This window comes from Gadus macrocephalus, chromosome 2, assembly GCF_031168955.1.
Source record: "Gadus macrocephalus chromosome 2, ASM3116895v1".
Lineage (NCBI taxonomy): Eukaryota > Metazoa > Chordata > Actinopteri > Gadiformes > Gadidae > Gadus > Gadus macrocephalus.
Window position 1 is genome coordinate 21375514 of NC_082383.1, and position 22295 is coordinate 21397808.

The 22295-nt window shown below is 43.5% G+C and overlaps 1 protein-coding gene across 2 annotated transcripts in view; it reads left to right on the forward strand.

The window, feature by feature from the left end:
• The first annotated feature begins 469 nt into the window (after positions 1-469).
• The window catches only part of LOC132473328 (transmembrane protease serine 9-like), a 50003-nt gene continuing 28177 nt past the window's right edge, over positions 470-22295 (forward strand). Inside the window, exons 1-10 of one of the 2 annotated variants that reach the window (XM_060073405.1) lie at positions 471-604; positions 3601-3621; positions 4014-4173; positions 4301-4572; positions 4908-5041; positions 5356-5623; positions 19814-19973; positions 20101-20369; positions 20778-20914; positions 21242-21450. In XM_060073405.1, coding sequence (XP_059929388.1) covers positions 553-604; positions 3601-3621; positions 4014-4173; positions 4301-4572; positions 4908-5041; positions 5356-5623; positions 19814-19973; positions 20101-20369; positions 20778-20914; positions 21242-21450 — 1682 coding nt within the window. In that variant the 5' untranslated portion in view covers positions 471-552. Of the gene's footprint in view, positions 605-3600; positions 3622-4013; positions 4174-4300; positions 4573-4907; positions 5042-5355; positions 5624-19813; positions 19974-20100; positions 20370-20777; positions 20915-21241; positions 21451-22295 lie in introns of both variants that reach the window. The other variant, XM_060073414.1, reaches the window with a different exon arrangement.

Here is a 22295-nt window from a genome sequence, read left to right on the forward strand (position 1 = left end):
TCCTTGGTAGATTTCCTCTCCTGTAAGGGGTCCCTGGCCCCAAGTAGGTTGAGAACCCCTGGACTAGACTGGCTGCATACGGAATACACACATTCCCTGTATGATTTTAGTACTAGTGGCGGGCGATGGGTCAACCATCTAACACAGCCCTGAACATAGGGAAGGTTATGATGTGAGGAGTTAACTGGTAGTCCCTTTCCCATCAAGCTCTCTATCTCTTTCCATCTTGATCTATGATCTGGGGCACACCAGCCAACAATTGGACGAATTTGAGCCGCCCTATAATAATCTATCAGACAGGGAAGGGCCGTTCCGCCTTTCTCCTTCGGTATTTGTAAGGTTTTATATCTTACCCGTGTTTCTTTCCCTGCCCAAATAAACTAGCGATGACTTATGATGTTGTGATGTCGTTTACACGGGATGGAGAAGGTGCACCTGTACCGTGGGCGTGTCTCCCACCTGTGTTGTGCTGTGGCAGTCGAATGACAAGCAAAGGGGAGGAGAAAATGGTTTTAAAAGGCTCAACTGAATTGAGGACTTGAAACTGTTGGGATGGCTGGACTCAAGGCGCTATGGGTGGCGGTGCTACTGCTGGTGGTGCATGGTAAGTACCCCTCTCCTTCCTCCTGGGCTACCTGGACAGGTCACCTGGACATAGACCGGTTCACGGATAGGATTGTTTGTCCTCAGATCCCACTTGCGTGCGTATATATATATATATATGTATGTGTGTGTGTGTGTGTGTGTGTGTGTGTGTGTGTGTGTGTGTGGGTGTGTGAGTGTATACACTCTGAAGTAGGCTAAAAGCTTTGTATTGTAATCGCTGCCTTAATATATATCTGGTTTTCCTTAAAACACTTCCTCACGGGATTTGGTTTCCTTCATTCATGTCTTTCTTCATTAAGCATGCACACCACAAAAAGGACAGCGCTTCTATGCTTTAAAAGGGAACTGAACTAAACAAGAAACAAGACTGGCCGAAGCTGTGTATCAGGGGTTTTGCATTTACCATCTTAAAAAGACGACCAAACGAGATAATCCTTGTTGTAGTGAATAGCAGCCTCCCCCCGTTAGTCTGTTCATGCCATCCTTCGATGCGAGGAAGAAGCCATACAGGCGGCTCATGTTTCACTCAGTAGTGTAAGGCCTCTGGTCTGGTGGACGGGGAAGGAGTCAGACAAGGACCTGAACCAGATGAGGAGATGAACGCGTGTTAATGTTCAAAGTGAACATCCTCATTTTCTGAAAAAAAATTTTTTAACATTCAAAATGATAGCAGGCCTACAGATTGTGGATTGAGTGGTTCCCCGCTTTTTTGGGGCTGAAGGCTGAAGGCAGACCAAAATCTCCACCAGAAACTCAAGTAACACCAACCAAAAGTTGAGAGAATGATGTGTAGTATCTATTATTCTAATTATAGCAATTATACATTATATTCTAGATTATTGTCAATTTAATCCTCTGACAATGTGACATGTATATTGAAATGTAGCAAGAATAATTATAAAGCAAATTATTTAGGCTATAGTAGTAATTATATTTTAAAATGGAACATCATTCCAGTTTGAATTTGCAGACTCACCGGAGACTGTCACCTGTGTTAAACTCTGTCGCCTGTGTGAGAGGAACTCTGCGTTGGGCTCTATTTTAAGAGAGCAGCTGCCATTAAGTGGGGTACTTTGAATTGTAAACTGCTTTCACCACTGACTTTGTGTGAACATATTTTCCGTCAATAATTGACTCAGCAGAACCACAATAGTGGGGTGGTGGAGAATCCCTAAATGTTATTAAAATGCCTTTAGTCTCATTCCCCATGAACCATGCTTCACACATAGAGCGTGAATTTCAGTGTTGAAGAAGATAATATCATAGGGGAATGCGTATTTTCACTGGCAAAAAAGTCTCTATCTCGGTTCTCACCTACAATATTTTATTTAAACAGTGCTTCATGTCGGTTTCGGTCATGGCTAAAGCCCACATTGCTCCAATGAAAACAAGGGTGCCGGTTAAACCTGTTTGTGTCAGATTATGAATGGAGCTGTCAGCACTTCAGTTTCTGGGAACAAGTCCAACCCGGACCCAGGATCCTTGTTGTGTCAGAAATAATCCCACAGAGTTAACCACTTATTGTAGGACATGATTTTGAGATACACTCTCGTTTCCTGGTATGATGTCACTCTTTTAAAGTGCTCCCTGTTGTAGGACTGGAAGCATGACATACAGATGTCAGATACAGAATGCCAACAGCATGCCCACATCTGACCACAGATACTTGGACTAAACAGTCCCCCATGGGCTGCGTCAGACACCTACATTGTGTAGGATGCGCCAAACAGAGCCGAAACAAATCAGGGGGAGGCTGGGTTGGTGCTGGTTAAGACATGTATTGAAATTGGGTCCTATATGTAGTCAAATAATACAATAAAATTCTAATTTGGTGCCGTCTTGACCGAGAAAAGGCAGAAAGTGACTTTTTGGCGCTTGTGGATTGAAGACAACAACTCCCAGCATGCACCACGATGCATAGCTTCGCTGGCCACTCCCGCTGATCTAGATCTCCGCCTATATGACACCTCGCTGTTCCATCTACCAAGCTGATACCGCAAGACTGCTTGAAAATCATTTCACACAACATTTCTAGTGAAGAGTATTAGTTAGTGAACTCAGTGAATTAGTCCTACTAGAACTCAGTGAATTAGTCATAGTACTGTTTTATCAACAGCCTCTGTTAGCTTAGCTTCAGACGCTGTGGATGTTAGTTTCTGCTGGTGAAGTCCCACCCACTGGCACTGCTCTAAGGTCTGTAGCGTCAGTGGGTCCCATCCCACCCAGTGCTTGTAGTCTTACAAGAATCCTCCCCTCTTCCTATTTACTTCTACGCAAAAATCGTCATATTGCGTCATCTTAAACAGGAAGTGTTGGAGATCGATACGGATCTCTCCAGTCTCTCCAGAAAATAAGGGAATGATGCACGACCATTCAAAAATATGAGTGGGTTACTAACGATACAAAGCTTAATGGAAATGGGTGAAGTTTCCCTTTAACCTCACAGAGAGTGTTTGTGTGTGTGTGTGTGTGTGTGTGTGTGTGTGTGTGTGTGTGTGTGTGTGTGTGTGAGAGATAAGAGTCTTACCCCATTGGCCCTGCAGTGAGCAGCCACTCAATGGTCCACCTATCAGAGTACGTGCCTGAGATTGGACCGGTGAGCTGTCAACTGATAGGTCCTGCCTGAAATAGCCGCCCATTTGTTGAAAAACATATCTCTTAACATTTCTTTACCTAGTGACTATATTCTATGACTATTCTATTATACTTTATCTTAGGATAAATATATATAAAAATACATTATTCGATCAAATGGTAATCAATGGTAACTGGATGTGCACAACTTTCACATGGCAGTAAACTCAGAATCGTTCGAGTTAAACAGACTGCACTACACTCCCAGGGAACAGACACAGATGTGTGAAATTACAACATTGTGCGTTTCTTAGGACTTTTTTTAATTAAAAAGCTATTATTAAGTTATTATATTATATTATTATTTTCATATTATATTTGATTCATTTGTTAAACATTTTCTCTCTTTTCTTTTTGCAGAGGCGTCCTCACAGCTAAATGGTAAGAGATTCTAAATAAAAAAAATTCTACATTTCATAATTTCAATTGACTATTAATTTATATTCCCTAGAGGCTGCCCTATTTCCTTATCGATGCCCATTTGGTCAATTTTTCAGTTTATGTATAACGTGTTATCTTTGCATATATATATTGAAATTGTGTATTTTCAATGATATTTACTCGTTATTTTGTTTGACTCTTTTTTGGAATATGCATAGTGTCTGAATATTTTAAAAGAGCTGTATCAATTAAATGTATTCTGAGTAAAACTTAAAACATTAAAACTGAAGTGCAGCAGAGAATGTGGACTTTGTCTTTAGTCAGGGGCACTGCAGCAGCAGGCGTTCATAGAGGCCATTGCTCCTTCTCTGACACCCTTGAACCTTTTTCAGTGTGTGGTCGGGCTCCACTCAACACCAAGATCGTTGGAGGAGTGGATGCTGCTCCGGGCACCTGGCCCTGGCAGGCCAGTTTGCAGACGTCTGGTCACTTCTGTGGGGGGTCTCTGATCAACAATCTGTGGGTGCTGACTGCTGCCCACTGCTTCGACACGTAACGTCAATCTTCAACATCCGGCAATAGCCAAAACATGTTCCTCATCTCTGGTTCGTCAACAACTCGATGAACATTAATTTCAGACGAACGAGACTAACGGTGACGTTGTTTCCTTTCCGATCAGAAATGACACGACAGGTCTCACGGTCATCCTGGGCCGTCAGGACCAGGCGGGCAGCAACCCCAACGAGGTGTCCCTGAACATCACCAGGATCCTCTGTCACCCCGACTACAACGTCAGTATCGTCAACGACAACGACATCTGCCTGCTGGAGCTCTCCTCGGCAGTCACCTTCACAGACTACATCGCGCCCGTCTGCCTGGCCGCGGACGGAAGCACTTTCAACAGCGGCATCATCAACTGGGTCACTGGCTGGGGCACCACCTCGTTTGGAGGTGGGTCTTCTTCTTCTGGCGTATGTCCCTAGACCTAGTCCTGAGTGTCGAGGTGTCTCTGAGACAAGACACCTCACCCTAACTGGTCCTGACGAGCTGGCTGTCGCCTTGCATGGTTGACACCGCCGACGGTGTGTGAATATATATGCAGACCATGTACCATTTAACTAGTTAACATGTGTGCCACAGTTTAGAGTGGGGTCTCCGCACTTGCATTGTGTACTGTCAGATCCACTGAGGGGGGTCGATACGACCGTGAATCAAGTCGTTTCACACAGCAGGGCCCCAGCATGAGCTGCCTTTTCAAAGTCCCGTTTCATTCCTTCCATTCATAGGTTCAGCCGCGGACATCCTCCAGGAAGTGGACCTGCCCATAGTGGGCAACAGGGAGTGTAACTGTAGCTATGGCATAATCACCAACAACATGATCTGCGCTGGATTGTCGGCTGGAGGGAAGGACTTGTGTCAGGTAACTGTTAAACAGTCATGTTTTGAGAGGAGCTCCCTAGACTAGATTAGATTCAACTATTTTTGTTCTGGACAACAAAATGCAGTTTAGCATGCAAAAATAGTGCATTAGGTGAGGCAGGAGGGGTGACATAGTGAGTTAGGCCATATAGCGCACGAAAAAGTCATTAGTACAAAACAAAACGTACCCCACCAATTCAGCATCAGACACCCAAAGCCCAACACCAATCAAAAAGGACCTGGCAATGACTCTAACTTCATGCAGTTTGAGGTATTTTGCTCACCCATCGTGGCTTTGATCCTCTTCCCCTAAAGGGTGACTCTGGTGGTCCTCTTGTAGGCAAACAGGGTGTGCAGTGGGTCCAGTCGGGAGTGGTGAGCTTTGGTCAAGGATGTGCCTTGCCCAACTTCCCTGGAGTATACGCCAGAGTATCCGAATATCAGGATTGGATCAACGGTATCATCACCACCAACCAGCCCGGCTTCGTTGACTTCCAATCAGCGGGAATCAACAGCGACGCCACCTTCAACTGTGGCGACCCTCCATCCGGCCCAGTCACCGCCTCACCGACCGCCCCCGCACGTAAGTGGCCTTTTGTCTCCATCTGTGGACAATGAGGGTGTTGGATCCTTTTGTCTCCATCTGTGGACAATGAGGGTGTTGGATACTTGGTATTTGTTGACACACGTCGCAGTGGTACCCTAGTGATATGCTAGTGTGGAGGTAAAACTATCATTTGGTCATCTATGATGGACTGTTATTCTGACTGTTATTCTGACATACCAATGATCAATTCCCCCTAAGCCAGTAATACATATATTTAAGTAACAAAATACACAGAAAAACCAACTAGAATTTACTGGATTACTTCCCTTGACTAAAGCATTGGGTCGCGGCTCGGCTAAAGCTGCAAGGTTTCTATTTCATAAGCATTACAATGTTTGTTGACCTCTTCCATTTCTACCTTCTTTGGCCCACCCCTGATGGTCCCTGGTTCCAGCGTTGACGTGCGGCAGCGCCCCCATGAACACCCGCGACAGCAGGGGGCTGGTGCAGTCCGCCGGCGTGTGGCCCTGGATCGCTAGCCTGCAGGTCAACGGCACGCACATGTGCGGCGGCACCCTGGTGACTGCGGATGCCGTCCTGAGCGACGCCTCGTGCTTCACCATGTAAGTCTGCTTGTTGCGTCTGTCTTGACGATGAGGCTGTACGACGTGCGTTCTGTGTATGTTGCTCTTTGTGTTTTTTTCCGAGCACAACCATGTATCAATCCTTTCTTTCAGTTTTTACAGAATTTTACATTTTACAAAAAGGGGGGAATATTTCACACCTGACAATAATAATCCCTTACCCCTTGCTATCACTCAATGGTTACAGTCATTCGTCGTCCACACATTTATCAAGCGGTGTACAACTTATTTGCATGAATCAGAGTGTTCAAAAACGCATGCATCAATCCTGAGATATAAAAATAGGTGTGCCGTTGTTGTTGAGAGAAAAGCCTATCTGCACCGTGATCCAATTGGATCAGGGTTTCTTTTACATGACGACATCCTGTTTCCAATGGCCGTCGATCCCTCATCTTGGTGGTTTCCCTCCCTTCACTTAGGTACCCCAATGCCTCCTACTGGACGGTTGAGTTGGGCCGCCGGAATCTGAACGGCCCCAATTCCTTCAACATGACCCTGGGGGTGAAATCCATCACCCTCAGCAATCTCACCGGAGACAACATCGCCGTGCTCATGCTGTCCAGTGCACCGAGGCTCTCGGACTACATCCAGCCCATTTGTCTGGACCAGGGGATGGGCAGCTTCCTGAACAACACTGACTGTTGGATGGCAGGCTGGGGCATGGGCCAGGGAGGCGGTGAGGACCCCCATCCACAGCGCAACCCCTTCTAGTGTCAACAAGGCTTTTTGTTACAAAATCGGATCATTGATTGTAGTTCTACTAGTTCTTTGTTTCACTCACTCAGCGTGGCTCTGTATATTGTCCAAACTGTTTGGTTGACCGTGACTTTCTCTGACCTGACCGCAGCCCAAGAAACCCTGCAGGAGTTCAACACCACGGTGGTGGGTTGTAGCAACACGTCATCCAGTGACTACATCTGCACCGAAGCGCTGACTGTGAGACAGGTAAGGAAAGGACAACAGTTCAGAATCCTGTTCATGGCTCACAATCAGTGGCGGTGGGTCAATAGTGGGCGCTAGGGCGCCGCCCCTCCTCGAAGTATTCACTTGAATATATCTGCCAACTATTAATCAACTATTATCAATACGAAATAAATCAACAAAAATACATAGCGTTTATCCTCGTTTAATTGTGTGATATACTTGTCACTGCCAGCAACCATTTAAATGTGTCTGAACGACAATGATTTGGGCTAGGCTAGTTATTGGTCTTTCGAAATAAAGCCTTCCTCCAAGTCAGGGGCGCCGGCCACGTTGAAGTCAATGAAAGCTCGCTAACTTTTTGCTGTCTATCAAGCAGAGGCAACTTTTCATTGGCGCAAGAAAATTCGCCCTCGGGTCGCATCAGTTTGCGCCCCAGGCCAATGGTATTGCTTTTCTTTTTTGTTATCACCACATGATTGGACAATTCAGCGAATCAATCAAATAGGTTACCTCCCTCAGCAGCATTTCACGCAACACAACTACATGTAGAGAAGAGATAGATTGCTAAATAGCAGAGTTGCAAGCACTTTCAACCCTTTTCAGTGGAGGAATTGGACTCCCCAAGCAATGTTATACTTAAAAGGAGCACGTAAGTTACATATTAATTAAGTCCTTCGGCCTGTAGCATATGAACTAAATGAAGCAACTGTCCCATATTTCTAACTGCATTTGATGTAGACATTGATTTTCACAAAAAATGGACGCTATAGGACAGTGATCATGATTTTTCTCAATATCAGAATAACAACAATGGGTCAAATAGCAATGGCTGGTTGAATGGCCATAAAGTAGGTCTGTATATGCAGTGTAAGCTTGTCCAGGCCCTGTAAGTCAGGATGTAGGCTATGAATCTGAATGAATAGTAGGTAAATAGGTAGTGGCCATCCCCAAAATGCACCAGAATACAGGAAATCAATTCTGCGACCCACTGTCTATAACTGTGCCCCACCGACCTTTTTGATCACTAGCCGCCACTGCTCACCATGCCAAAATGTATGTTCAAAATTTACATCATAGCCGTTTGCCTTAGCATAATGCCTAAGCCATATTTTAAAGTTCATCGTGTATTTAGCGTAAAAAGTTAGAAGATATAGATATAAGATATAGCCAATGAGGCCCAGTGAATCAGATATCACAATTTGGCCAAAATATGACTTAAATATGGCAATCATGCCCTGATGCTAACGATATGTGAGAATTGCGCATGATTTGTCATTGGTAAGCTACATTCATAGGTTACAGTAATTTTTCAAGCTAGGGGTGGACACATGTTGGTGCTCTGGAGTTAGTTTGGAGGGCTGTGTGTGGCTCGGTGCCGGTGGGGATGACAACGTGTGTTTGGTTTCAGGGTGACGCCGGAGGCCCCCTGATGTGCAAGAGCGGCAACTCTTGGACCCAAGTGGCCGGGCTTCCCAACGTCATGGGCAACAGCAGCATGGTGCGCTCAGAGAGAGCCGCCGACCAGTCCATGTTCACCTCCACAACGCGATTTGCTGGCTTCCTGAGGGAAACTCTGGGGAGCCTGCCGTCCCCCGCCGTTGTCACCACAACCACCGCCCCCACGACCAGTCACGCGTCAGACGCACGCTTCTCCATGTCCTACCCCCTCCTCCTCTCCTCCATCTACCTCTTCTCTGCGCTGGTCTAGAGGCAGCGTGGCCTGGAAGGGCTCGACTCCGGTTTATTTTCACGTTGTTTGGATCTCATGGAGGGAAGTATGTGATCATGTAAAGAAACGATCACACAGCATCTTGTTTTTCCTTTTGGTGTTTTCATGGACTGCTGGAGTGGGTGGAGTCTCAGCTTACACATGATATATCGTTTGTGTTGATCATATTACGTGGAAAAGATCCTTTTTGCTCTGCATGTGAAGGTGCAGAGTTACAAAATACATATCTCTTTTTGATATGTGCTTCTTATTTTGTTTGGGGTTGGAATTGTCTTTCGTTTAGCTAGCAATGGTTAGGAGAGACTAAAGGTTGGGAATGTAATTACACTGGTGTGTCATATGACCTTAACAAGCTGAAAAGTCAATTTCAAAGTTTCCTTTTAAAAATAAATTCAGTTAACCAAGTTGATCATGACAAATGAATACCGCTGTAGAGGTTATTGAAGTGTGAATGCCCGATATGAGTACTTAATAATACCATTACAGTTGGGTTAACAGTCAATGGGAACCCACTGTTTCAGCAGGAATACAAACACTATGGCTGGGTTGCACCTACATTGATTGATTAATCCTGGTTTAGGGTTAATCTATGGTAAATACATCTAGGTTAAAACTGATTCATAATTAATCACTGATGTGTTGCACATCTTAGTTGTAACTCTGGATTAGGTAAACTAGTTTAGACAAGGATTAAATAGGATTAGTTTGTGTTCAGTGTCTGCCATGATGGATTCCGGCGAAATGTGAACAAATTCAGGATGTAGGTTAGATAAAGATGGCCATCAATATATTCACAAGCTCTTTCTCGTAAACTCGTTGCTTTTTGAATAAATGTAACCGTTGTTACCTTAACTGTTACAGCTGACACTACAGCACTTGATACTTGTAGCAAGCTAGCTTGGCTTGTACATTTTTTAGATATGGCACGTCACGTTAAATTAAGATATGGCACGTCAAAGAGGATCCAACTTTTTGACATTCGAAAAGATGTTGCTCAAGGACTTGATGGAGGAGTTTGGTGTTATAATTCAGGATAAAAGGATTGACAGTATGACGCTCAGTAGCGGTGTGGTAACAGGGAGAGTCGAGAGAATTCCCGGTGGGCTGTTAACATTTCGGGGGCCGACCGCCGGGCTGATTTTGCGAGCTAACAATTACATATATAAGTTCCTTGCTGCGCCGTCCGGCCAGCCAAAGCTGTGCGCTTCTGGTGGTAGCGTGTATGCAGCCAAAGACTTTTTTTAATGTTTGCAGCCAAAGAACTGAGGCAGCCCAGCGATGCTGATGAGATATACATATGCAGAACTATAGGAAAATATATCATATTTAGCAGGGGCGATAGTAGATTCTGACTTTTGAGGGAAGCCACTAGGAAGCCACAGGGGTACTAGGAAGCCACAGGGGTACATTTAGTTTATAAAGGGGGAGGGGATTTTGAATATCGTAGATTTGATTTCCTGCATTCTGCTGCACTCAAGGGAGACCAGGTGGAGATCCTGAATTGATTCTGGTGGGGGGTAAATCTGTATATTTATCCATCAATCCAACACATTGTGTATTTTTGAACAGTCTGCTGGTTTATTCAGTCAGAAAAGCACAGACCTTTAGTCACAGTTTAACCTCAGTTAAACTCATAATACCAATGAGTATTTCATCCAAGAGAAAAGGATTAAACACATTTTGGCTAGTCTCTAGCTCTTAAAGAAGGAATAATTTGTTCATGACTTAACCTTTTTATCTGAGTTATAGACAACATTGTTGTAAATTTAGTATTATGTAATATTATATTATCCATGATTTGTCTTTTGTCCTGTCCAAGATTCTGGGACCTTTATTTTCTTAGTTACTATGCTGTGACATGTCTAAGCCAATAGATGGCAGTGGGAGCTGAATAATGCAGTTCTGAACCACTATAGCTATGAAAGGAAAAATACATTTTGGATGAAGGAATAATCAAATTGAGGTGAACTGTAATAACAAATTCGAGGTATATTTAATTTCCTTTGGGTAATAATCACTCAATAATTACCACATTTCTCCCCCTTTTTTTGTGTTTACACAGTTACTGAAACACATCGGTTTTCAAAGTAATGTAGCTCCGGGGCTATGTTTGTTGTATTGTTTATAACACTGCTATTGGTCGCTGATGTGTTCCCATCATGCTTTGCTTGAGGAAGTCAGTAAGTGAGGAGTTAGTGAAGACAGTTAGTTAATGTTAAGTGCTCGGTTGAGTAAGGTCTTGGTCTACTCTTGGAACGATACCATAAAGTCACTAAAAGAATATCACACCTCTGCTTTCGACATTCGTCACAGTAAACTATAAATGGTAAATATGGAAAATGGATACAAAACATTTCAAACTATTATTCTATTGACACCGGAATTGTGTATTTTAGCGACCCTGGGACATTTAAAGAGTTTGTGTGTTATTTGTTTTTTTGTCAATCAGTGTGGGGGGCGAATCGCCAGGCCAGCTGGGGGCGGGGCTTGGGAGTACAGGAGGGTGGGAGCATGCGTGTCGAAGGGTTCTGGTTCGCAGTAGTGGTGGATTTAATGATTTGTTTACGTGAACCAGTTCGCGTCAGTCAGTTCGCCAAGAGGAGTCGTTCGCGAATCGTTCATTCGTTCAGTCAGTCCAGTTTCCGTTCCTGGTAGCGGTGAATCGCATCATGGAATGCACCCATTGCATGGTTCTCAGCTGAGTCAGTCAGACTCAGACTCTCAAAGGATCTAGTAACTTAAGTCGGTCATCAGCTGCTGACTTTATCCTGAAAGGGGAGTCAATATCGTTTATTGTATATATTAAAAAGATACCCGAGATAAAGGAACAATGTGTCAACCCTAACCCAAAGAATATACAAAGACAAGACATGCATTTACCATTTCACTGATATTTAATCCTATTATCGTACGCTCACTAAGCCCCTTTGTTTTTTCCCCCCAAGAAATCGGTTTATTTCTGTCTTGCATACGATTGTCTGGCTCTCGTGAGTCGTCTCGGCCCCTCTTCACCACTCACACAGTGAGTGAACGAACTGTCAGCGAGTCGTGGGTCTGGGAGGAGTCGAGTCTGATTCACGAACGAGAATAACGAGACGAACGAGAGAGACGAACCAGTTTGGTTCGTTCGTTTTAACAATTCGTTCATTCGAACGAATCAGTTCGCGAATGAACCACCTCTAGTTCGCAGTTGTGTGCGTCCTGGTGAACCTGCTGGTGTGTGTGTATTTCTGCTGTTAGTTACGGGTTACAGTGACCAGGTTTGTAGCAATAAAGGTTTATGAAAAAAAAAAAAAGTTTTTGTAAAACTGGTGATGGAAAAAAATTAAAAAGTGCAACACGTACTTACTAGACTAATACTATGAGATAGAGACCACTATTTCGGGAGCACTAAACTATGTCGCCTCACTTTCAGGGACCCATGAATTTTTATAAAACTTGTGATGCAAAAGAAAATCAACAAGTAGGCTACGCCATGTACTAGACTAATACTATGAGTCTAGAAGGTGTTGTACTTGTTGATTAGCTCACGTTGTTCTGGCAACGAAAACGCCTCCAGCTGATAAAATTCTTCCAGCGTTTTTTTTTCCCTGAAAATTAGTGTTACCGATTGTGTTTAACCGCCGACTTGTGTGGGTACCAACAGCGCTGGAAGGACGACACCGCTACACAGGACTTGGTCTTCGCTGGTCCTCTTTATTCTCCTGTTTGAATGGCGACACACAAACCGTGTGAACCACCATCAACTGCATTAATGTTCAGACCTGTCTAACAAAAAGTAACAATTATAATCCAGAAAAAAAAAAAAACATAACCGATAGCCCGCCAGCGAGCCAACAGCTAGCTAATTAGCTTTAGCTCAACACACGGTTGGGAGTACTGCTTTAAATATAATAGTAATTCCTGCACACAAATGTCTGTTACTTTCGTATTACATACAGGTAATATTTAGTCGAAATACACAACATTGGTCGGTACAAAACGAGCCAAAACCATTAAACACCACATCGCTCACGCGTACTCACCTACAGCCTAGATAGATTTATCTGCAGTGGTATGTACGGTGCGCGAAAATAGACAATCGATGCAGTTGCACCATTCAGTCGCTATGGTGTCAATAAAACAACACATCTTCATCATAAACATTTCTTTTGTAGTAATTAGGGATGTCCGATATTGGCTTTTTTGCCGATATCCGATATGCGATATTGTCCAACTCTAAATTTTCGATTCCGATATCAGCCGATACCGATGTCGATATTTGGGTTATTTTTCCTCAAACCTAATTTAGGTAACATTACATATCTCCTGTTGTGGAATTAACACAACATGCTTAATGTTATTGTGATGCCCCACTGGATGCATTCTTGAATGCAACAAGGCTTTCCAAATGTTAACATTGTCTGTGCAAAATAAGAAAAATACTTCAACTTAATTTAAGGGAAAAGTGCCATGTTTATTTATTTATTTTTAATGGTCTCAGACAACAGTTTGGATTACACTCTCCCTGAGATAATCTTGACAATGCCCACAACAAATAGGGCAAACTTGACTTCACAAATGATAAAACATTGTACCTGAACAACTATGAGCAACATAGCAGTATGTTTCTTTGACTAAAACTCAATAACCTTAATTTAATAAATGCAATTACAATGTGCACTGTAATGCACAATTTTGAAAACATTTATTTGAGCTATAAAAAAAAAAATATATATATATATATATATATATTTTATCGGTTTTAAGGCAAAAAAAATCCGATACCGATATTGACCGATATTACATTTTTATGCTAATATCGGGCCGATAATATCGGTGGGCCGATAATATCGGACATCTCTAGTAGTAATTCAAACTAAGGGTATTACCAACCCGGTTACATTAGCACCCTTGTCAACTTTTTCTGCTCCTTGCGCCTTATCATATGCTTATCATCCTATGCACAATTACAAGCCTCTGTCGATTTAAACATTAGGCAATTCAAGAAGAGGCATAGATAGAATCGCCTCGTGGTCAACTGTCGTTTAATATACATCTGACAGATTATGTCAAGGTTTTAAAATGAATTATTACCTGGTCATGTTATAACACAGCTGGAAATCGTGGATTTTCTGATAAAGCCTAGCCAGCCTCTTTGAAAGACGAAACAGCAGAAACTATCTTTGGTGCGCTCGTGCTGCATTAATCTTTTTGTCAAACAGGAGACGCCCACCCACCAATCAGAGATTCCTGCAGGAAGGTTGAGCTCGATCTCACTATCCCATTTGAGCCTGTTCATTAATGCATGCATCCTCTCATTGCTTGTGTAAAAAAATCTGGTACAATATTGAGAATGGAATTGAATGGGTTCTTTAGTTGATTTTTCAATTGTTTGTTTATTTGTTTTTGTGGTTTGGAGGCACGACAGCTTTGTCCAGTGCAGCGTTTCATTGTTCAGGGGCTCGTACTTAGAAAAATAACCCCCAGCCGCTCCCCCTAATTGGGGTGGGCTCGGCTGCATCACGGAACTCCCGTGCGGAAAGTGAGTCGCACTCCGGCCCTGATTACGCTGGACAAGAAGGAGGGGACCCGGCCCGGGTGAGTTAAGCAGAGCGCTTCAGTGGCTCAACTGGGATTAAGAAGACAAGGGACAAGTCACAACTGAAACCCTGCTGGAAAAACTCAAAGGCAAAGTCAAAAAAGGATGTAGCCGAAGATAAAGGGGATATTTCTCTTGACATGTACAAGTATCTGCCCTCCATTGTCACAATCTGTTGCATTTACTTTGTTATAAATAATATGCTGGATGCAGTGTTGTGTGTACAGCGGCAGCCAATAGGATGTCCCTGAATTGACATGTGACCGAGGAGAGGTCAAGTGAGCGCGCGTTTTAATAAACGATGGTCAGTTCCAGTCAAACAGCACTGATGCCCCACTGTGTGTTATTTCTACATTTATTATATTCGGCCTAGCACTGGGTAAGCACGCCAGGATCGTTGAGCAAACCATCTCTGCTAGCAGGTTATGGGCCCAGAGTTACACAGAGAGTTTCCATCGAGTTTATCACCGAGAGAAAAGTCTCGACGTACCGCGTGTCCGGTGAGTTAGCATACTAAGCTAGTGTCATGAGTGGAAGAGCCTACGAGTCAAGTGGCCGATGGTCACGGCTGGTTTTTGGGGCCAACCATAACGCACGGACCGGCCATCTTTTTACCCCCCTGTCGTGACCCCCCAGGCCCCATCAAGGACGCCAACACTTTGACGTGTCGTGTTTTAGTTTAGTGGTACGCGTCTCTCTCTCTCTCTCTCTCTCTCTCTCTCCCTCTCCCTCTCTCTCTCTCTCTCTCTCTCTCTCTGCTGTTTGTTGTGAAAGTCAACCTCCTGCTGGAACCCTGATGGCGGCGTCCCGTCTTTTGTCTCCCAAGGCGTCACAAGTCGTTTTTCGTTTGGTTTGCAAGGCTTTTGTGTTGTGCTTTAAAACGCGATGTGTATTGTATGTTTTGAAAATTAAATGTGTTTTCGAACCCAAGCAGTGTGGTGTGGTTTTTCTTATTGTATTGTTCAACGCTTCCTGTTTAAGTAAATAAGCAAATTAGTAAATAAGCCGATGTGTTGAGGATTGAAAAGGTTTTGTGTACACAAGATCACATGACACGAGGGACTGAAACACCGGATTATTAACTTACATTATGGAGTTAAAGCACACATGCCTTCAAGGTATAAACAATACAGTCTTCCTTTCATTTACTTTATGTTTTTCAATTCCGGTGCCACCAACCTATGTCATCCACCCTGATAAGAGAATATCAAACATTTCTACTTGATATTGTAAGATATTTTTTCTTTTACATTATTTCTTTGTACAATAGTATCAACAATAATTCATATCTAAAAGTAAAAATGGTTATAAATATAGAGACAAGCTTGCGCTTTCCCTGTCAGAATGACTTTGCACTTTGGAGTTGAAGGCCTAGGAAGTTACCGGAAGTTTTGATTAATGGGCACAGAAATCACTCACAATATGTGGATCATTTATAAAATGTCTCCAAAATAGGGTTAAAGTCCAGTTTTTGTCGTTTTTGGCATTAACGGGTGTTTTCTAATGCCATTCGGCAATGATATCACTTTGGGGAGACGTGGTGGAAGGTAGCCTAAACTAAAAACTAAATTCATTACGTCCATCGCATCAGGCCTGTCCTGACTGTTGCATTGCAGCTGTAGTCCTCAATGATGATAATAATAATAATAATAATAATAAAAATTATACATTTAATTTGAAGGCGTCTTTCTTGGCACTCAGGGACGCCGGGAAAAGACAGACAAAAGTCATTAAGAAAAAACAACAATAAGATAAAGAAAAAATAACAATAGTAAGGGACAGCAATTGGCATCAGATGGAATAGGCAGTTTTGATGATGTGCTGAAATGTCTTTGCTAGTGTCGCACTACTAAATTTTTTCTATGCTGAGGTTTTTACTATCATCCTACATGATCACTGACCAAGTATAAGTAACTACTTTTTGGTATTTGCCGATACGAGTACTTAATATTACAATTATAGTTTAAAGAACTAATTTGAACACACTGTTTCAGCAACCAATATACCAAAATACCAAAATACCAAAAAAAACTGACCAAGTACCAAGCCTAGTAGGGGCGAGCTGAGGCATTCAAGTGTTTTGCCGCTCTTTTGCATTGTTACCCAATTAAGGTTAGAGTTAGGGTTACCTAAACATGGTGACATAGATGTACTATAGGCTAGACCGCCTGCCTCCGGCGAACATGCATTCCCTGCATTACGTAAGTACTTGTGGCGGGTGATGGGCCAACCATCTAACACAGCCCTGAACATAGGTGAGGTAATGATGTAGTTTACACGGGCAGAAGCAGCCGCACCTGTCCCACCTGTCCCGTGGGCGTGTCTTCCACCTGTGTTGTGCTCAACTGAATTGAGGAATTGAAACTGTTGGGATGGCTGGACTCAAGGCGCTATGGGTGGCGGTGCTACTGCTGGTGGTGCATGGTAAGTACCCCTCTCCTTCCTCCTGGGCTACCTGGACAGCTCACCTGGACATAGACCGGTTCACGGATAGGATTGTTTGTCCTCAGATCCCACTTGCGTGGGTATGTGTGTGTGTGTGTGTGTGTGTGTGTGTGTGTGTGTGTGTGTGTGTGAGAGTGAGAGTGAGAGTGAGAGTGAGTGAGTGAGTGAGTGAGTGAGTGAGTGAGTGAGTGAGTGTGTGTGTGTGTGTGTGTGTGTGTGTGTGTGTGTGTAAGAGAGGGTTTACACTCTGAAGAAAGCTCAAAGCTTTGTATTGCAATCGCTGCCTTAATTTATATCTGGTTTTCCTTCGCAGTTTTTCCCAATGGGATTTGGTTACCTTCGTTAAATTCTTTATTCATTAAGAATGCACACTACAAAAGGACAGAGCTTCTATGCTTTATAAGGGAACTGAACTAACCGCCTTCAAACAAGAAACAAAACTGGCCAAAGCTGTCTACCAGGATTTTTGCGTTTACCATCTTAAAAAGACGATGTGAACCAAACAAGATAATCCACATTATGGTGAATAGCACTTTCTCCCAGGAATCTGTTTGTGCCATCTTCCGATGCGATGAGGAAGTCATACAGGTGGCTCATGTTTCACTCGGTAGCTTAAGGCCTCTGGTTATGCCTTGAGTGGTTCCCCACTATTTTGGGGCTGAAGGACGACCACAATCTCCACCAGAAACTCAAGTAACACCAACCAAAAGTTGAGAAAATGATTGTGCAAAATACCACACAAATATCACTAGGATATGATCTATATATTATTCTAATTCTAATTACATATTATATTCTATATTATTGCTAATTTAATCCTTTGACAGTGTGAAATGTATATTAAATTGTAGCAAGAATAATTGATGAATAATTATTAATCAAATCATAGGTAGTAGTAACTATATTGTAAACTAGATCATCATTCAATAAGAATGTACAGACTCCCCGGAGACTCTGTCACCTGTGTTAGAGAAACTCTGCATTGCACTCTATTTAAAGAGAGCAGCTGCCATTGAGTGGGGTTCTTTGACCTGTAAATTGCTTTCACCACTGACTTTGTGTGAACATATTTTCCGTCAATAATTGACTCAGCAGAACCACAATAGTGGGTTGGTGGAGAATCCCTGAATGTTATTTAAAATGCCTTTAGTCTCATTCCCCATGAACCAGACCGACAAAAACCTGTATGCGTCAGATTATGAATGGAGCTGTCGGCACTTGGCACTTCAGTTGATGTTTCTGGAATCAAGTCCAACCCAACTGCAGGATCCTTGTTGTGTCAGAAATAACCCCAGTTAATCAGTTATTGTAGGACATGATTTTGAGATACACTCTCGTTTCCTGGTATGATGTCACTCTTTTAAAGTGCTCCGTGTTGTAGGACTGGAAGCATGACGTACAGATGTCAGATACAGAATGCCAACAGCATGCCAACATCTGACCACAGATACTTGGACTAAACAGTACCAAATGGGATGTGTCAGACACCCATTGAGTAGGATACGTCAAACCGAGAAGAACCAACTTCAAGAATTAACTTCACAAAGTGTGCTTGTGAGATAAGATGTCTTAAATTGACTCACTCAAGTGATGCGTACTGCAGTCAAATTGCTGATTGGGTTTTATGCTGGTCAATCAACGAGGTGAAGGTAGGGTTATGGTTAGGTTTAGGGGTTAGGTTAAGGGTTAAAAGGGGATGTGGTTATGATTAGGGTTTAAGGTAGGGTTATGGTTTGGTTTAGGGGTTATGGTTAAGATTAGGGTTTAAGGTAGGGTTATGGTCGGGTTTAGGGGTTAAGGTAAGGTGATGGTTAGGGGTAGAATTGTTGGTTATGGTCATGGTTATGGTTAGGTAAAAATATATTGGTTTCCGGTACGGATCAGTGACACTCACAGGAGCAGATTTATTAGCTGTTTTGTTTTTTCGTTGTTCCTACTTCCGTCACGATATGTACATTTTCATCACAGTAGGAGAAATTCCATGGACCTATCAAAGAGTGTTATGGGCTCTGCAGTGAGCAGCCACTCGATGGTCCGCCTATCAGAGTATGAGCCTGAGATTGGACGGTTGAGCTGTCAACTGATAGTTCCTGCCTGAAATAGCTCCGCCCATTTGTTGAACAACATATCCGTTAAAAATTTTTTACCTAGTGAATGTATTCAATGACTATTCTACTATAATGTAGCTTAGGATAAATATATATAAGAAATATGTTATTCGATCAAATGGTAATCAATGGTAACTGGATGTACACAACTTTCACATGCCTGTGAACTCAGAAACGTTTGAGTTAAACAGACTGCACTACCTCCCAGGGAACATCGGGACTTTATTTTGACAAAATTGCATTTAAATATTATTATTATAGTTATCATTGTATTATATTATTATTATCATATTATATTTGATTCACTTGTTATACATTTTCTCCCTTTTCTTTTTGCAGAGGTGTCCTCACAGCTAAATGGTAAGAAATTCTAAATAAAAAACGCTACGTTTTAATTAATTATAATTTAACTTGACCATTTATTTGCATTCCCCTAGAGGCTGCCCTATTTCCTTAACGATGCCCATACATTCTGCTTGAATCAATGTATTTAAAATTGATCAATTTCACGCTAAAAAGATTTCAGTTTGCGTATGGCATGTTATCTTTGCATATATATATATAGGCATTGTATATTTTCATGGATATCTACCCGTGACTTTATTTGACTCTTTTTGGTATTGTGCAAAGTGTCCGACTTTTTTGAAAAGAGCTACATAAATTAAATGTATTCTGAGTATACTATTAAAAATGAACTGAGGCAGAGAATGTGGGCTTTGTCTTGAGTCAGGGGCACTGCAGCAGCAGGCGTTCAGAGGCCATTGCTCCTTCTCTGATACCTTGAACCTTTTTCAGTGTGTGGTCGGGCTCCTCTCAACACCAAGATCGTTGGAGGAGTGGATGCTGCTCCGGGCACCTGGCCCTGGCAGGCCAGTTTGCAGACGTCTGGTCACTTCTGTGGGGGGTCTCTGATCAACAATTTGTGGGTGCTGACTGCTGCCCACTGCTTCACCACGTAAAGTCAATCTTCTACATCCGGCAATAGCCAAAACATTTTCCTCATCTCTAGTTCGTCAACAACTCGATGAACGTTAATTTCAGACGAACGAGACTAACGGTGACGTTTTTTCCTTTCCGATCAGAACTGACACAACAGGTTTCACGGTCTTCCTGGGCCGTCAGGACCAGGCGGGCAGCAACCCCAACGAGCAGTCCCGGACCATCTCCAGGATTGTCTGTCACCCCGATTACAGTGGGTCCACCAACGACAACGACATCTGCCTGCTGGAGCTCTCCTCGGCTGTCGACTTCACAGACTACATCGCGCCCGTCTGCCTGGCCGCGGACGGAAGCACTTTCAACAGCGGCATCATCAACTGGGTCACTGGCTGGGGCACCACCTCGTCTGGAGGTGGGTCTTCTTCTTCTGGCGTATGTCCCTAGACCTAGTCCTGAGTGTCGAGGTGTCTCTGAGACAAGACACCTCACCCTAACTGGTCCTGACGAGCTGGCTGTCGCCTTGCATGGTTGACACCGCCGACGGTGTGTGAATGCGTTCATGAATGGTTGAATGGTTGACCATATTGTGAAGCGCTCTTAGTGGCCACTGGTTAGAAATGCGTTATATACATGCAGACCATGTATCATTTAACTAGTTAACATGTGTGCCACAGTTTAGAGTGGGGTCTCTGCACTTGCATTGTGCAATGTCAGACCCACTGAGGGGGGTCGATACGACCGTGAATCAAGTCGTTTCACACAGCAGGGCCCCAGCATGAGCTGCCTTTTCAAAGTCCCGTTTCATTCCTTCCATTCATAGGTTCAGCCGCGGACATCCTCCAGGAAGTGGACCTGCCCATAGTGGGCAACAGGGAGTGTAACTGTAGCTATGTGGGCGATATCACCAACAACATGATCTGCGCTGGATTGTCGGCCGGAGGGAAGGACTCGTGTCAGGTAACTGTTAAACAGTCATGTTTTGAGAGGAGCTCCCTAGACTAGATTAGATATTTTTGTTCTGGACAACAAAATTCAGTTTAGCATGCAAAAATAGTGCATTAGGTGAGGCAGGAGGGATGACATAGTGAGTTAGGCCAAATAGCGCAAGAAAAAGTCATTAGTGCAAGAAAAAGTCATTAGTGCAAAACAAAACGTACCCCACCAATTCAGCATCAGACACCCAAAGCACAAAACCAATCATAAAGGACCTGGCAATGACTCTGACTTCATGCAGTTTGAGGTATTTTGCTAACCCATCGTGGCTTTGATCCTCTTCCCCTAAAGGGTGACTCTGGGGGTCCTCTTGTAGGCAAACAGGGTGTGCAGTGGGTCCAGTCGGGAGTGGTGAGCTTTGGTCTAGGATGTGCCTTGCCCAACTTCCCTGGAGTATACGCCAGAGTGTCAAAATATCAGGCCTGGATCAACGGTATCATCACCACCAACCAGCCCGGCTTTGTTGACTTCCGCTCCGCGGGAACCGACAGCGACGCCACCTTCAACTGTGGCCCAGTCACCGCCTCACCGACCGCCCCCGCATGTAAGTGGCCTCTTGTCTCCATCCGTGGATAATGGACAATGGACACTGGTTGGATACTTGGTATTTGTTGACACACGTCGCAGTGGTAACCTAGTGATATGCTAGAGTGTGGAGGTAAAACTATCATTTGGTCATCTATGATGGACTGTTATTCTGACATTATTCTGACTGTTATTCTGACATACCAATGATCAATTCCCCCTAAGCCAGTAATACATATATTTAAGTAACAAAATACACAGAAAAACAAACTAGAATTTACTGGATTACTTCCCTTGACTAAAGCATCGGGTTGCGGCTCGGCTAAAGCTCTAAGGTTTCTATTTCATAAGCATTACAATGTTTGTTGACCTCTTCCATTTCTGTCTTCTTTGGCCCACCCCTGATGGTCCCTGGTTCCAGCGTTGACGTGCGGCAGCGCCCCCATGAACACCCGCGACAGCAGGGGGCTGGTGCAGTCCGCCGGCGTGTGGCCCTGGATCGCTAGCCTGCAGGTCAACGGCACGCACATGTGCGGCGGCACCCTGGTGACTGCGGATGCCGTCCTGAGCGACGCCTCGTGCTTCACCATGTAAGTCTGCTTGTTGCGTCTGTCTTGACGATGAGGCTGTACGACGTGCGTTCTGTGTATGTTGCTCTTTGTGTTTTTTTCCGAGCACAACCATGTATCAATCCTTTCTTTCAGTTTTTACAGAATTTTACATTTTACAAAAAGGGGGGAATATTTCACACCTGACAATAATAATCCCTTACCCCTTGCTATCACTCAATGGTTACAGTCATTCGTCGTCCACACATTTA